We start from the raw sequence: 15,141 nt of genomic DNA, 5'->3' as shown, positions 1-15,141 counted from the left end.
ACACAGGGAATCTAGGGCTCCTGCTTTATATGGCTCAACACAATCCAGGCACTTTATTTACATAGTGCTCATCAAGCTTAATTTGATAAATCCATTAAGTTGTTTTAATCATTAAATCAAGTTTATTGTATTATTTTTATGCTGTATTTCAATGACAGATATAAGCAATGTCTAACCTGATGGGGATGGAATACATGTGGCCACACTCCAATGCTTCAGCAGCCATCTGAATAGCTGAATTTCAGAGTGCTTTGAAGTTTTCTCGGATAAGACTAGAAAACAGTTGTCATTATAATTCCAATAAGATGGTGACACAGATTGCAAACATATTTATTCATAACAAATATCGCATGGATATAAATTTCTGTTTGTAATTGCTTCCTTGAAACCATTTGATAATTTGATCACCCATTGTACTTGTAATTTAGAAGTTTGAATATCAGAAAGGAAAATGAATGATAAGGTCCCTGTCTCCAATTCATATTCTGTGAATTAATGCTTTGTTATATTCCCAGCTCCAATTGATATTTTTAACAAGAGAGAAACAACTTAATAGTATCTTTCAGTGGTGGTTTCTCTCATGAGGAATGCAGGAGGATATGCCAGAATATGTACAAGGCATACCGAAAAGTAAGCTGTCAACTTGGTGAAGCTACAAAACAGGACTAGTGTACCAAACAGAGTAAACAGCAAGTGAGAGACACAGCTAAATGATTCTACAGCCAGTGGATCAGATCTAAGCCTCTGCAGCCCTGCCACAAGCAGTTGTGATTGGTTGTGAACAATTTAACAACCTACTGGAGGAGGAGGCTCCACAGATAGCCCCATCCTTAGTACTGGGGAAGCCCAGCATATTTGTGCAACAGGTAAGGCTGAAGCACTTGCAACAATCTTTCGCTGAAAGTGCAATGATCAATTTCAGCCTCCTCAGGGGATTCCCAGCATCACAGATGCCAGTCTTCAGACAATTCATTTTGGTTCACATGATATCAAGACAATACTGGCTGTATCCTCTAAATAAAAAACAGGAAAAGTCCAATCTGGCCAATTACTGCCCCATTAGACTACTCTCAATCTTCAGTAAAGTGATGGAAGATGTCAGCACCAGTGCTGTCAGACAGCACCTGCTCACAATAACCTGCTCACTGATGCCCAATTTGGGTTCTACCAGAGCCTCCCCAGCTCCTGACCTCATTACAGCCTTGATTCACAGGTGGACAAAAGAGCTAAGTTCCAGAGGTAAGGTGAGAGTAACTGCCGTTGACATCATGGCTACGTTTAACTGCGTGTGGAGCCTCAGCAAAACTGCGGTCAATGAGAATTGGGAGGAAAGACCTCCACTGACTAGAGTCATACCTAGCACGAAGGAAGATGGTTGTAGTTGTTGGAGGTCAGTCAACTCAGCTACGGGACCTTTCTGCCAGGGAAGTGTCCCATGCTGAAACATCTTCAGCTGCTTCATCAATCATTTTCTATCCATCATAAGGTCCAGAATGAGAAACCTCTAACTTCCCTCTAATTTTCTTACTGGTCACACAGGCCTCTGCGGCCCATACATGGCAGAGATTTCTGAAACTGGAAACCAAAATGTGAGTAGTGTGCCAACACCAATTGTGGTGCGGGGAACATTGAACTGGCTGGAAGTGCACATAGCTACACAGCTTGGAGGGATCCATCTGTATCCAACAAGAGAGATTCTAAACATCGCCTTGATGTTCAACGGCATTACCATCATCAAATCCTGCACTATCATCATCCTGGGAGTTACCATTGACCAGAAATTGAACTGGAGTAGCCATATAAATACAGTGGCTACAGGAGTAGGCCAGATGCTTGGTATTCCTACAATGAGTAGCTTAGCCCCTGATTCAACAAAGCCTATCCACCATCTTCAGGACAAAAATCAGGGGTGTCATGGAATATTCTTCATATGCCTGCTGTGCAATACCAACAGCAGAATAAATTTGACACCATCCAGGACAAAGCAACCCATTTAATAGACACCTCAGCTTCAAGCATTTATCCCTTCCACCACCGATACTCAGTAACAGCAATGTGTGCAATCTACAAGACACAATGCAGAAATTTACCAAGACTTCTTTGACAGCATCTTTCTAATCCATAATCATTACCATCTAGAAAACAACAGTTACTTGGAAACATCATCATCAACAAGTTTCACTCCAAGCTCCTGCCATCTTGACTCCAAAATATATCCCTATTCCTTCACTGTCACTGGGTCCATATCCTGGAATTCCATCCTTAACATTTTTGTGGGTGTACCTACAATAAATAGTTTGCAGCAGTTCGAGAAAGCAGCTCACTACCACATTCTTAAGGGCAACTAAGGATTGGCAATAACTGCTGGCCCAACCAGTGATATCCATGATCCATGAGTGAACAAAATATCCTTTGATTATTCTGGGGAGATGATGGTGTAGTCATACCATCACTAGAGAAGGAATCCAGAACTCCAGTCTAATATTCTGAGAATATATGGCAATGTGGTTGACTCTTAACTGCCCTGTGTATTATAAATGGTGGCCTAATGAGAGATACCCACAACCTTGAAATAAATTAAGCAAAAACTATTTATGTAATGCAGTTATGAATGTGAAGTTTTATAAGATTATTATGTTTTATATTTAGTGCAAAGTCCAATGGGGTATTGATGGGTCAAATGAGGCAACGGTTTAGTGATATTATCATTGGCTGTTAATCCTGAGATCCAAGTAATGTTCTGGGGACCCAGGGTCAAGTTCTGCCATGGCTGGTGGTGGAATTTGAATTCAATGAAAACTCTGAAGTTAAGTCTCTAATGATGACCATGAGCCCATTGTTGATTGTTGGAAAACCCCATTTGGTTCACTAATGCCCTTCAGGAAGGAGAACTGCCATCCTTACCTGGTCTAGCCTACATGTGACTCTTAACTGCCCTTTGGGCAACAAGGGATTGGCAGTAAATGCTGGCCTAATCAGCGATGTCCTCATCGTGTGAATGAATAAAAAGAAATTACCTAAGGAACAACAGAACAAAGATCAGACCTACCAAGAGCAAAGTTCAAAAGGTTCATAAATGGAGCAAAGGCAAGAACAACTGGGGCAGCATGTGGAAAAACATTGTCTCACCAAGACTTTTGGGCGGAGAGAAAGAAGGAGACATCTCACAGAGAAACTAAGGGCTGTAACTGCTGTGGTCAGCAGATGATGTGAGTGCATCTTTTTAAGGACCATCAGGCAGAGTGCATGGGTAGGGAAGGGAGATGGTATGAATCTAATGGTAATCTAGTGAATCTCCAAGTTTCTTCCTCATGTGGCCAGTGGGGAAGCAATTGCCAGAGTAGACATTATTGCTCATACGGTATTCTTTTCAGGACTTTCCAGAAACTGAGAGAACCACCTTTTGATACTTGTTTCATATTAAAATTTGGCAAATTAGGGTAAAGTAAACATGTTAAAAGCTGAGAGCCATGTTAGACTGATATGGGCAATTCTTCAGAGACCAGGCTTGTGACATGCAACTTTTGGTTATGTTAGAAAGCTAAAGGCAGGGTATCTTTTCTCTTGCATATTAGACTATTAGCTATCTTAAGTAATGTTTAGGCTTTGTTATTTCTCATTCTTTTGTTGCAGTGGAAGCTGTATGACCTGAAATGTTGCCATGTGATCCTTGTTACTCGATCAATAAGAATTCAAATATCTAAGAGGTCATCCTCCATTTGTGAACATACCGCAATGTATAAGTAAGCCATATTGTCCGGCTTTGGTCCCTATGGTTTGCCAAGTTACTAGATCACTAATGAGCAGCAGTAGAAATGGCCTCAGCACTCCTGTACCAGGAAGAAAACTAAACTTTTCTTCATTGCTGGAATAGCGGATATTTAGAAGTGGATAAGGATGAGCTTGAGTTCCATTGAAAAGTTTCCTGTGCTGAATATCTTATTATCAATCCTTATCAAGGTGGAGGTATGAATAATGGCTGGTTAGGAAAAGGAAAACCAGCAGGTGAGAAACCAGCAAGCAAGAAATCAATGGTTTTATGGACAAGAGAAAGGGGAAAGGTTTTGGAAACTACTGGTGAAAGGCAATAAGAAATAAATGCTAATGGGATATTTGGAAGAGTGTTTAATCATTGAAAGCCTGCCCTTGCATATCTATGTTTTAATAGAAACTGTCGTGATTGTAATAAAGTCAGCCAAGGGGCCTCATAGAACATGAGTTCCCTAACTGGGGCTGTTAACCTGGTCCAATTAGGGAGCCCTGGCTGACATATGTAAACAGGAATGTCAGAATTCCCGTTCACCCTGAGAGCTGGTTCCGAGGAAGCTGAGCCAGTGTGAAATATTATGCATGTGTAAATAAAGGGTTACTTGGTGATGGGATGTTGGCCTCTGTAGAGTTATTTCAGGAAGTGCACTCACCCTTCTCATCTCTTGTCCAGATTATGAGAGCAGTTATTGTAGTTCATATTTGTCTGACTCAGTTAAGTACTTCAATACAATCCAGGGAAGAACAGCTGAATAGCAATTCTTGTACATTATTGCTTGGTCTATCAGCATCGCACCAACAAATACAATGGCAAATTGAAGTGACATTTCTGAATATTGCTTATTGCCTTTTAATCAAAGCAGCTGTGTGGTTTGCAAAATGTTGGCGTCAATGATGTGCAGTCACTGTGGGAACTCAGATCTAAAGTAATTCATCATGGATCTAGGACTCAGAAGCACAACTGGTTTTGTCCTGTTTGTGCGTATAGTGTGGGTTGATATTGTTCTTTTTGTTCACATCTGTATGTTATTGTAATTTCACCAATTACTATTATTATTTATCATCTAGGATGAACAAGAAACTCTACCTGCTGAAAAATCTGATAAAATCACATCCCAATCACAAAAACGACTGTCAAAACAGGAAGATGCATGTCCTGAATCTGCACAGAAACTAAAAACTGAAGAAGAGGAGGTTAAACCAACTAAAAAGGGCTTCTTGAATTTCTTCAAGCAGACGGTAAATGCATCCTTTGTGCACCTTTTTAAATAGATTGCCTCCAGTACTGAGATATTGGGCTGAATTTTAACGGAAACAACAGACTTCTTGCGTGATGCACAGGATTGCTGGTGTCTGAAAAGCCTATCTCTTAACCCAAACTGACCTTCAAATCTCCCCATTTCCAACTTAACTCCAGAAATGAGATGCAACAGACAGTGTAATCTAACTCATTCAAGTCCATTGTCATGGACTGCAACTTAGTTCATGACAGTGATGCTACGAGCTTTAACTGCTGCCAGCTGGGTATTCCAAATGTCTGGCCAGCCAGCAGCTTTACCAAGAAGAGGAGAATGCTTACCTACCACTGAGTCCCGGTGCCTTCCAGAGTAACCTCTGTCATCATGTAGTCCCTAAATATTTTCACCTTGAGGTCTCCCTCCCACAATGGGGCGCCGAGACTCAAACCATTGACAGCAGGTGCTTAGCTCTCTCACTCACTCATCAAGATCCTCTGATCCATCCCTGCCGCTCAAACTCTAATTTCCTTCCACCCTCAAGCTTTCTCACTGCGGCATCCAATAAGGCTTTAAGTTTCCCCACCACCAGGGTTCTCCAGTCTGTCCTTCTATCTCTAAGCCTGTATCAGGTCTCTCCAACTCTACTCCAGCCTGCTCTGCATCCCACTCGGTGGTACCCTGCCCCAGTAAACTTCCATCGCCCTGCCCCTTGATGTTCTACCCTTCCCATAGTAAGCCATCATGCAACCCTCTGCTTCTTCATGGCCCTTGGATTAAAAGTCTCATATTCTACTGATTTAATTGTCATTGACCAGAAACTGAACTGGACTAGCCATATACATACAATGGCTATAAGAGCAGAACACAGGCTAGGAACTCACCCAGGCTCCAATCTTATCTTCTTTAGTTCCCTGCCCAAATACAGGTCATTCCAGGACCACCATGACCTCTATTTTATTTATTCACTTGCAGGATGTGATTGTTGCTGGCTGACCATCATTTATTGCCCATCCCTAATTGCCCTTGAGAAGGTGGTTGTGTCACGCAGCAGAAAAGGAGTTAGATCCCAAATCTACCCTAGCCGTAAAAGGGATCAAACCCCATGTTGTTGACACCAATCTGATCAACACTGGCTTTCCTGCCAACTGCACTCCAAGAAATCTGAGTTGTTGTGGTAACACATACTTTTACCTGTGTCTGTGAGTCTGTGCATGTTGTAATGTGGAGTTGTAGATTGTGATGGTAGAAGCATTGCTTAGGCTTCCCAATTATTTTGTTCAATCACATTGCACTGCTTTCATTACCTGTATTCTGCCCACATGTGTATGGAGTTATTTTCCATGTGATCAGCAGATAGAGCTGAATGTTGTAACTACCTTTTGGTTTGTCATGTTAGCTCAGAGACTGACAGGATATCATTAGTTGACTTTTTTATTTGTTGCATTTGGTCGTGCGTCTGCTGACCATTGAAGGAGTGGAATCCTTTCAGTTATCAGTACCTATTAGATAAATGGACATTATTCCAACAAAATTCTAATTCATGCCTGACGGATGGTTCCACAGTGAGCCAGGAGGTGAGTTCCTAGCCTGTGTTCTGCTCTTGTAGCCATTGTATGTATATGGCTAGTCCAGTTCAGTTTCTGGTCAATGACAACCCCTAGATGTTGATCGCAGGGGATTCAATGATGGTATGCAAACAAACATCGAAGGTTGATGGTTAGCTTAATTCTTGTTGGAGATTATCGTTGCCTGGCACTCTTGTGACAGGAATGTTGCCGTCAAAGTTAAATCTGATGCACTGTCATTTTAGAGGCAGAAACGCACCAAGGCAGCAAAAGGAAAGCTGCTATGCCTCTGAATTTTGCAGTGCCTCTCTTTAACTGTCACTGCCAGATTACATTGGCAGTGAAAACTGGGCTTCCTTTCAAACTGAGCAACAACACTCAGAGGCACATGCTCATTGACAATACTGACAATGTTAATAATGGGACCACAGAAGTTTACAGTATATAAGGAGCACATTCAACCCATTATGTAGACTCTTAGTTAGAGCAATCTGAAACTAATCCCACTGCCCTGCTCTGTCTTCATAGCCATATATCTTTCATGCTTTTGAATGTTCATTCATTCTTTCCAAAAATGATGCAGTGTTGTCTGCATCAGCTACTCAGTATTGGAATTGTTAAGTTTCTTTGTTCTTTCCTTAATTCACTATCTTTGCATAATGTCTTTTTCCCCTAAAGTGAATTACCTCACACTTATTCACATTTCATTGTACCTCCCATCTGTCTTTCTAATCTACCCTCCTATTTATGTTCTGGAGTCATTTATGCTTCTCCACAATGTTTGCTAAAATTCCCACTGTTGTGTCAGCAGTAAATTTAAAATTTGTACTGTCGAGAGCAAATCATTTATAATGACCAAAAACAGAAGCGTACTCAACTCTGAACCTCGGAATTTACTTCTGTTTGTCAGAGACTTCTTTTCTGCTCAAAGCATGTTTAAAGTTTCTGAATGCTTTTGATTGTATTCAGCAAACTTTTGAGGGATTTTGGAGACCGTCTAAATGACGAATTGCTGAAAATGCATTTGTGAAAAATTTATATTGGATTTACAAACAAAGATCTTTACAACAACTTTTATAGTTTTCAACAATTTATTTCGTCCTGCGAGTCATTAAAGAATATTCTTCATTTACAAATGGTGCTTGTTAGATGCAATATTGATTGAAAACGTGATGGCTGCAAGCAGTAATCAATTACAGATATTCAGTGTTATTTCATTAGAAACACTCATAAGTCATGACCTTAGCAGAATGTAGTTAGTGTTGTTTAAGGCCACATCAAATACCATGTGGCACAAATTAAGTCATGTTTCAATTTAGACCAGGAATTTGTATCATTGATGTTGACATACTTGTTACTAATCTAGTGTGTAGCAGGCACAATCTTATTAGGTAGTGCAAATTACCAAGCCAATAATGGACTATATAACAAGAACGGCAAATGAGACTATGAAACATTAAAATTAGACTAATTTGAGTTGGAACCTTGCCTCTGGCATTTTCCCAAAGCATTTATGAAATTCTCAATAGAAAATAAAAGACACTGTCCACCAACACCAGACCATGATTCTGGAAGACACAAGAGTGTACATCAGATGAGCTAAGGATAAGTTAACAGATTCAGATATGTCACCATCCTTGTCAGAATATCTGAACAGCCTTCATCATTGAGACTGACAAATGATACATTAAATAATATATCCACCAGTAAATAACTCCAAATCATATCCCAGAAGGGAGAAAATTTAATAAGTTTTCACACAGAAGGGAAATCTCTTGAAAATGTTAAAAACTTTAAAGTTAGTAATTAAGTAAAATACACAGAAATGTTATTATGAGAAGAATTTAATAAAGTATTAACCTGTATTGTGAGTTTCCTTTCTGAAAATATACATAAACAAATTTTAACTGTCTCCATAACATTGGAGGATATCGTAACATAACAAGGAGTTACCAGCTCTGATGCTTGCTATTCTGTGATTGCTGTCCTTGAAAGTGAATTGGGAATTGGCAATCACACAGCAAAGCAAACACACACAATAAATTCAAAAGATAAAACACAACACATATTAAAAATCTGAAAGGAGAACATGTAATTTTGATGGCAAGCTTGCAAACAAAACGACATAGCTTATCTTTTCCAATCTTAGATGCACACTGAGAGTCTGCAATTTTGGTTTAATTTTCAAAAAGCATGTGAATCATTTTAATTGTCTTCCTTTTGTTTGTTGTTTTTGATAAATACCAGCTCTTCATGCTGTTTCCAGAAGCCCTTTCAGTTCAACATATTACAACAAACATCCTTAATGGAAGGAAAAGTTGATTAATGCTGAAAGCAACTGTTCTAAAAGAAACAGAGCAGGTCAGAGCTGATAAGAAAAGCCAGGATCAAGTTATCTATTCTGCGGTGATATGATGCTTATTGGTGCTGCTGACCTTGCACTCAGTGGCATCATTAAGACATCTATAGAATGGATAGTCAGCAACTGACTGTACATTTCAATATGTCTTAATAAACTAATAGTAGTTTGTTTCTATGATTACAGCCAGTCAAAGAGGATGAAAAACATGCCGATTCTATGGACTCAACTGTAAAAGGTTCTGAAGCAAAGGTAAATGTGTTTATGATGTGTCATAATGTTCAGGGCACAGATTTATTAAAGTATTAATGTCCCATGAATTTTAGAGAAAACTAGTTGTGCTCAATTATTTTTATTCATTCATGTGATGTGAACGTTAATGGTTGGGCCAGCATTCTGGGCTCCTCCCTAGTTGCCCTGAAGGTGGTGGTGATGAGATGTCCTCTTGAACCACCACAGTTAATTTGGTGTAGAAACACACAAAATGTCACTAGGGAGGGAGGGAGGGAGTGCCAGGATTTTGACCCAGCAACACTGAAGGAATGGTGATATATTTCCAAGTCAGAATGGTGAGTGGCTTGGAGGGGAACTTGAAAGAATGGTACTCCCATATATCTGCTGCACTTGTCCTCCTTAATGGTAGTGGTCATGGGTTTGATAGGTTCTATCTAAGGAGCCTTGCTGAATTTCTGCAGTGCATCTTGTGGATGGTACACAGTGCTGCTACTGGGTGTCAGTGGCGGAGGGAGTGGAGTTTTAGGTATGTTGTGCCAGTCAAGCAGGCTGCTTTGTCCTGGATAGTGTCAAACGTTTCACTGTTGTTGAAGCTATACTCATCCAGGCAAGTGGGGAACATTCCATCACACTCTTGACTTTGGGGAGCCAGGAGATGAGATACTCACCACAGTATTTCCAGCCTCCAATCTACTCTTGTAGCCACTACTTACATGGCTAGTCCTGTAGGGTTCTGGTCAAAGGTAACCCCCAAGATGTTGATAGTGGACAATTCAGTGATGGCGATTTCATTGAAATCAAGGTATGCTAATTAGGTTCTACCTACAGGATGTGGTCATTGTTTGGCATTTGTGCACCATGAATGTTACTTGCCACTTTTCAACCCAAACCTTGATGTTGTCCAGGTCTTCTACATTTGGATGTGGACTGCTTCAGTATCTGAGGAGTCATGAACAGTGCTGAAAATTGTGCTATTGTCAGCAAACTCATTACTTCTGACCTTATAACACATTGATGATATTGTAGGTACAGAAATGGAGATCTGCAGCTTGCTTGTGAAGCTCCATCAAGTGGTAGAAATGTGAAGGGCATCAAAAGAAACAGCCAGCAGTCATTCTTCAAAGCAAGAACAATGTTCAGTGGCAAATTGCCAATGGTAGGCCAGAAAGATTAAAAAAAAGCTATGGCACAAAAACCATTTTCGAAAGCTTTAGCAGGAAATAGGAAACCTCAGCGGGTGGAGAATAGGTCCCGTGAGGTGGGAGTGGTGGCAGAACAGTTCAGAGAATTCATCTCTCAGAGAAAATGCTCAGAAAACTGAGTCATACGTTTTATTTATTTGAGCACTAGTTGAATTTCTTTGATGTTACATATGCAGGTTAAGACCAAATAGAGTCATCAATGTCAGCAGAATTATGGTGAATGAATAGGACTAAGACTCTCAAACATAATTCAGTCCTTCTTTCAAAGTAGTGCATCCTGTCCATTTTGAATTCCTACATCCACACTTAAATACAACCTTTCAGCTGCAAAAGGATATAATTACACTTTGTCAATTTTATATTCACAGCTCCTCTAATATAGATTGATTAGATGATTATATAAAAATGCCAGTGAGTTTTTATTTATTCTTGGACTGTGTGTAACATGGGAAGGACCACACTTTTTTTCTAGAACTAGCTTTTATAATGCTCAATGTATTGCCATTTCATACATTGTGGCAGAATACCATTCAGACAACATGAGTTTATTATCACTTCTTACTTTACAGGGTATTGTCACTCCTCACATCACTGTTACTGTCACTCCTTACTGCCCTGTGCACTGTCATTCCTTACTGCATTCTGCACTGTGACTCCTTACAACACTGTGCACTGTGACTCCTTACGGCACTGTGCACTGTCACTCCATACTGCATTCTGCACTGTGACTCCTTACGGCACTGTGCACTGTCACTCCTTACTGCATTGTGCACTGTCACTCCTTACTGCGCTGTGTACTGTCACTCCTTACCGCACTGTGTACTGTCACTCCTTATTGCCCTGTCACTCCTTACTGCCCTGTGTACTGTCACTCCTTACTGCACTGTGCACTGTCACTCCTTACTGCCCTGAGTACTGTCACTCCTTTCTGCACTGTGCACTGTCACTCTTTACTGCACTGTGAACTGTCACTCATAACTGCACTGTGCACTGTCACTCCTAACTGCACTGTCACTCCTTACTGCCTGTGTACTGTCACTCCTTACTGCATTGTGCACTGTCACTCCTTACTGCCCTGAGTACTGTCACACTTTACTGCCCTGTGGACTGTCACTCCTTACTGCACTGTGTACTGTCACTCCTGACTGCACTGTGCACTGTCACTCCTTACTTCACTGTGTACTGTCACTCATTACTGCACTGTGTACTGTCACTCTTTACTGCACTGTGTGCTGTGACTCCTTACTGCACTATGCACTGTCACTCCTTACAGCACTGTGCACTGTCACTCCTTACTGCCTGTGTACTGTCACTCCTTACTGCATTGTGCACTGTCACTCCTCACTGCCCTGAGTACTGTCACTCCTTACTGCACTGTGTACTGTCACACTTTACTGCCCTGTGTACTGTCACTTCTTACTGCACTGTGTACTGTCACTCCTGACTGCACTATGCATTGTCACTCCTAACTGCTCTGTGTACCATCACTCCTTACTGCCCTGTGGACTGTCACTCCTCACTGCCCTGTGTACTGTGACTCCTTACTGCACTGTGCACTGTCACTCCTTACTGCCCTGTTTACTGTCACTCCTTACTGCACTGTGTACTATCACTCATAGAGTCATAGAGATGTACAGCATGGTAACAGACCCTTCGGTCCAACCCGTCCATGCCTACCAGATTTGCCAACCCAATCTAGTCCCATCTGCCAGCGCCTGGCCCATATCCCGCTAAACCCTTTCTATTTATACACCCACCTATATTCCTCTTAAATGTTGCAATTGTACCAGCCTCCACCACATCCTCCGGCAGCTCATTCCATACACATACCACACTCTGCGTGAAAAAGTCTTAGGTCTCTTTTATATCTTTCCCCACTCACCCTAAACCAATGCCCTCTAGTTCTGGACTCCCCGACCTCAGGGAAAAGACTTTGTTTATTTATCATATCCATGCCCCTCATAATTTTGTAAACCTCTATAAGGTCACCCCTCAGCACTCCTTACTGCACTGTGTACTGTCACCCCTTACTGCACTGTCACTCCTTAATGCCCTGTGTACTGTTACTCCTTACTGCACTGTGCACTGTCACTCCTTCCTGCCCTGTGTACTGTCACTCCTTACGGCACTGTGCACTGTCACTCCTTACGGCACTGTGCACTGCCACTCCATATTGCACTGTGTACTGTCACTCCTTACTGCACTGTGCACTGTCACTCCTTACTGCCCTGTGTACTGTCACTCCTCACGACCCTGTGCACTGTCATTCATTACTGCACTGTGTACTGTCACTCCTTACTGCACTGTGCACTGTCACTCCTTATGGCACTGTGCACTGTCACTCCTTATGGCACTGTGCACTGTCACTCCATATTGCACTGTGTACTGTCACTCCTTACTGCACTGTGCACTGTCACTCCTTACTGCCCTGTGTACTGTCACTCCTCACGACCCTGTGCAATGTCATTCCTTACTGCACTGTACTGTCACTCCTTACTGCATTGTGCACTGTCACTTCTTACTGCATTGTGTATTGGCACTCCTAACTGCACTGTGTACCATCGCTCCTTACTGCATTGTGCACTGTCACTCCTTACTGCATTGTGTAATGTCAATCCTTACTGCACTGTGCACTGTCACTCCTCACTGCCCTGTGCACTGACACTGCTCATTGCCCTGTGTACTGTCACTCCTCACTGCCCTGTGCACTGTCACTCCTTACTGCACTGTGTACTGTCACTCCTTACTGCACTGTGTACTGTCACTCCTTACTGCACTGTGAACTATCACTCCTTACTGCATTGTGTACTGTCATTCCTTACGGCACTGTGCACTGTCACTCCATATTGCACTGTGTACTGTCACTCCTTACTGCACTGTGCACTGTCACTCCTTACTGCACTGTGCACTGTCACTCCATATTGCACTGTGTACTGTCACTCCTTACTGCATTGTGCACTACCATTACTTACTGCCCTGTGCACTGTTACTCCTTACTGCCCTGTGTACTGTCATTCCTCACTGCCCTGTGCACTGTCACTCCTTACTGCACTGTACTGTCAATCCTCACTGCACTGTGCACTGTGTACTGTCACTCCTTACTGCATTGTGCACTGTCACTCCTTACTTCACTGTGTACTGTCACTCCTTACTGCACTGTGTACCGTCATTCCTTACTGCCCTGTGCACTGTCACTCCATATTGCACTGTGTATTGTCACTCCTTACTGCACTGTGCACTGCCACTCCTTACTGCACTGTGCACTGTCACTCCTTACTGCCCTGTGCACTGTCACTCCATATTGCACTGTGTACTGTCACTCCTTATTGCACTGTGCACTGCCACTCCTTCCTGCACTGTGCACTGTCACTCCTTACTTCCCTGTATACTGTCACTCCTTACTGCCCTGTGCACTGTCACTCCTTACTGCACTGTATTGTCAATCCTTACTACTTCTGGATTAGTGGTGCTGGAAGAGCACAGCAGTTCAGCCAGCATCCAAGGAGCTTCGAAATCGACGTTTCGGCAAAAGCCCTTCATCAGGAATAAAACGTCGATTTCGAAGCTCCTTGGATGCTGCCTGAACTGCTGTGCTCTTCCAGCACCACTAATCCAGAATCTGGTTTCCAGCATCTGCAATCATTGTTTTTACCTTGTCAATCCTTACTGCACTGTGCACTGTGTACTGTCACTCCTTACTGCACTGTGTACCGTCATTCCTTACTGCCCTGTGCACTGTCACTCCATATTGCACTGTGTATTGCCACTCCTTACTGCACTGTGCACTGCCACTCCTTACTGCACTGTGTAGTGTCACTCCTTACTGCACTGTGTACCATCACTCCTTACTGCCCTGTGTACCATCACTCCTTACTGCACTGTGTACCATCACTCCTTACTGCCCTGTGTACTGTCACTCCTTACTGCATTGTGCACTGTCACTCCTTACTTCACTGTGTACTGTCACTCCTTACAGCATTGTGCACTGTCACTCCTTAATTCACTGTGTACTGTCACTCCTTACTGCACTGTGTACCGCCACTCCTTACTGCAATGTGCACTGTCACTCCTTACTGCATTGTGCACTGTCACTCCTTACTGCATTGTGTATTGTCACTCCTTACTGCAATGTGCACTGTAACTCCTGACTGCATTGTGCACTGTCATTCTTTACTGCATTGTGCACTGTCACTACTTACAACCCTGTGCACTGTCACTCCTTACTGCACTGTGCACTGTCACTCCTTACTGCATTGTGCACTGTCATTCCTTACTGCATTGTGCACTGTCACTCCTGACTGCATTGTGCACTTTCACTCCTTACTGCATTGTGCACTGTCACTCCTTACTGTACTGTGCACTGTCACTCCTTCCTGCATTGTACACTGTCACTCCTTACTGCACTGTGGACATTCACTCCTTACTGCCCTGTGTACCGTCATTCCTTACTGCACTGTGCACTGTCATTCCTTACTGCACTGTGCACTGTCACTCCTGACTGCATTGTGCACTTTCACTCCTTACTGCATTGTGCACTGTCACTCCTTACTTCACTGTGTACTGTCACTCCTTACTGCCCTGTGGACTGTCACTCCTTACTGCATTGTGCACTGTCACTCCTTACTTCACTGTGTACTGTCACTCCTTACTGCCCTGTGGACTGTCACTCCTTACTGCATTGTGCACTGTCACTCCTTACTTCACTGTGTACTGTCACTCCTTACTGCCCTGTGGACTGTCACTCCTTACTGCATTGTGCACTGTCACTCCTTACT

General features: G+C 42.5%; 1 protein-coding gene across 4 annotated transcripts in view; it reads left to right on the top strand.

The window, feature by feature from the left end:
• Positions 1 to 15,141, top strand: part of LOC122560046 (breast carcinoma-amplified sequence 1-like) — a 125,705-nt gene that overhangs the window by 82,923 nt on the left and 27,641 nt on the right. For all 4 annotated transcript variants that reach the window (XM_043710236.1, XM_043710235.1, XM_043710237.1 and 1 more), the window contains 2 exons: positions 4,837 to 5,007; positions 9,117 to 9,182. In XM_043710236.1, the coding sequence (XP_043566171.1) occupies positions 4,837 to 5,007; positions 9,117 to 9,182 (237 nt within the window). The remainder of the gene's footprint in view (positions 1 to 4,836; positions 5,008 to 9,116; positions 9,183 to 15,141) is intronic.

This window comes from Chiloscyllium plagiosum, chromosome 20 (assembly GCF_004010195.1).
Source record: "Chiloscyllium plagiosum isolate BGI_BamShark_2017 chromosome 20, ASM401019v2, whole genome shotgun sequence".
Lineage (NCBI taxonomy): Eukaryota > Metazoa > Chordata > Chondrichthyes > Orectolobiformes > Hemiscylliidae > Chiloscyllium > Chiloscyllium plagiosum.
The sequence above is the reverse complement of the archived record's forward strand: the minus strand, read 5'-3'. Positions and strand labels throughout refer to the sequence as shown.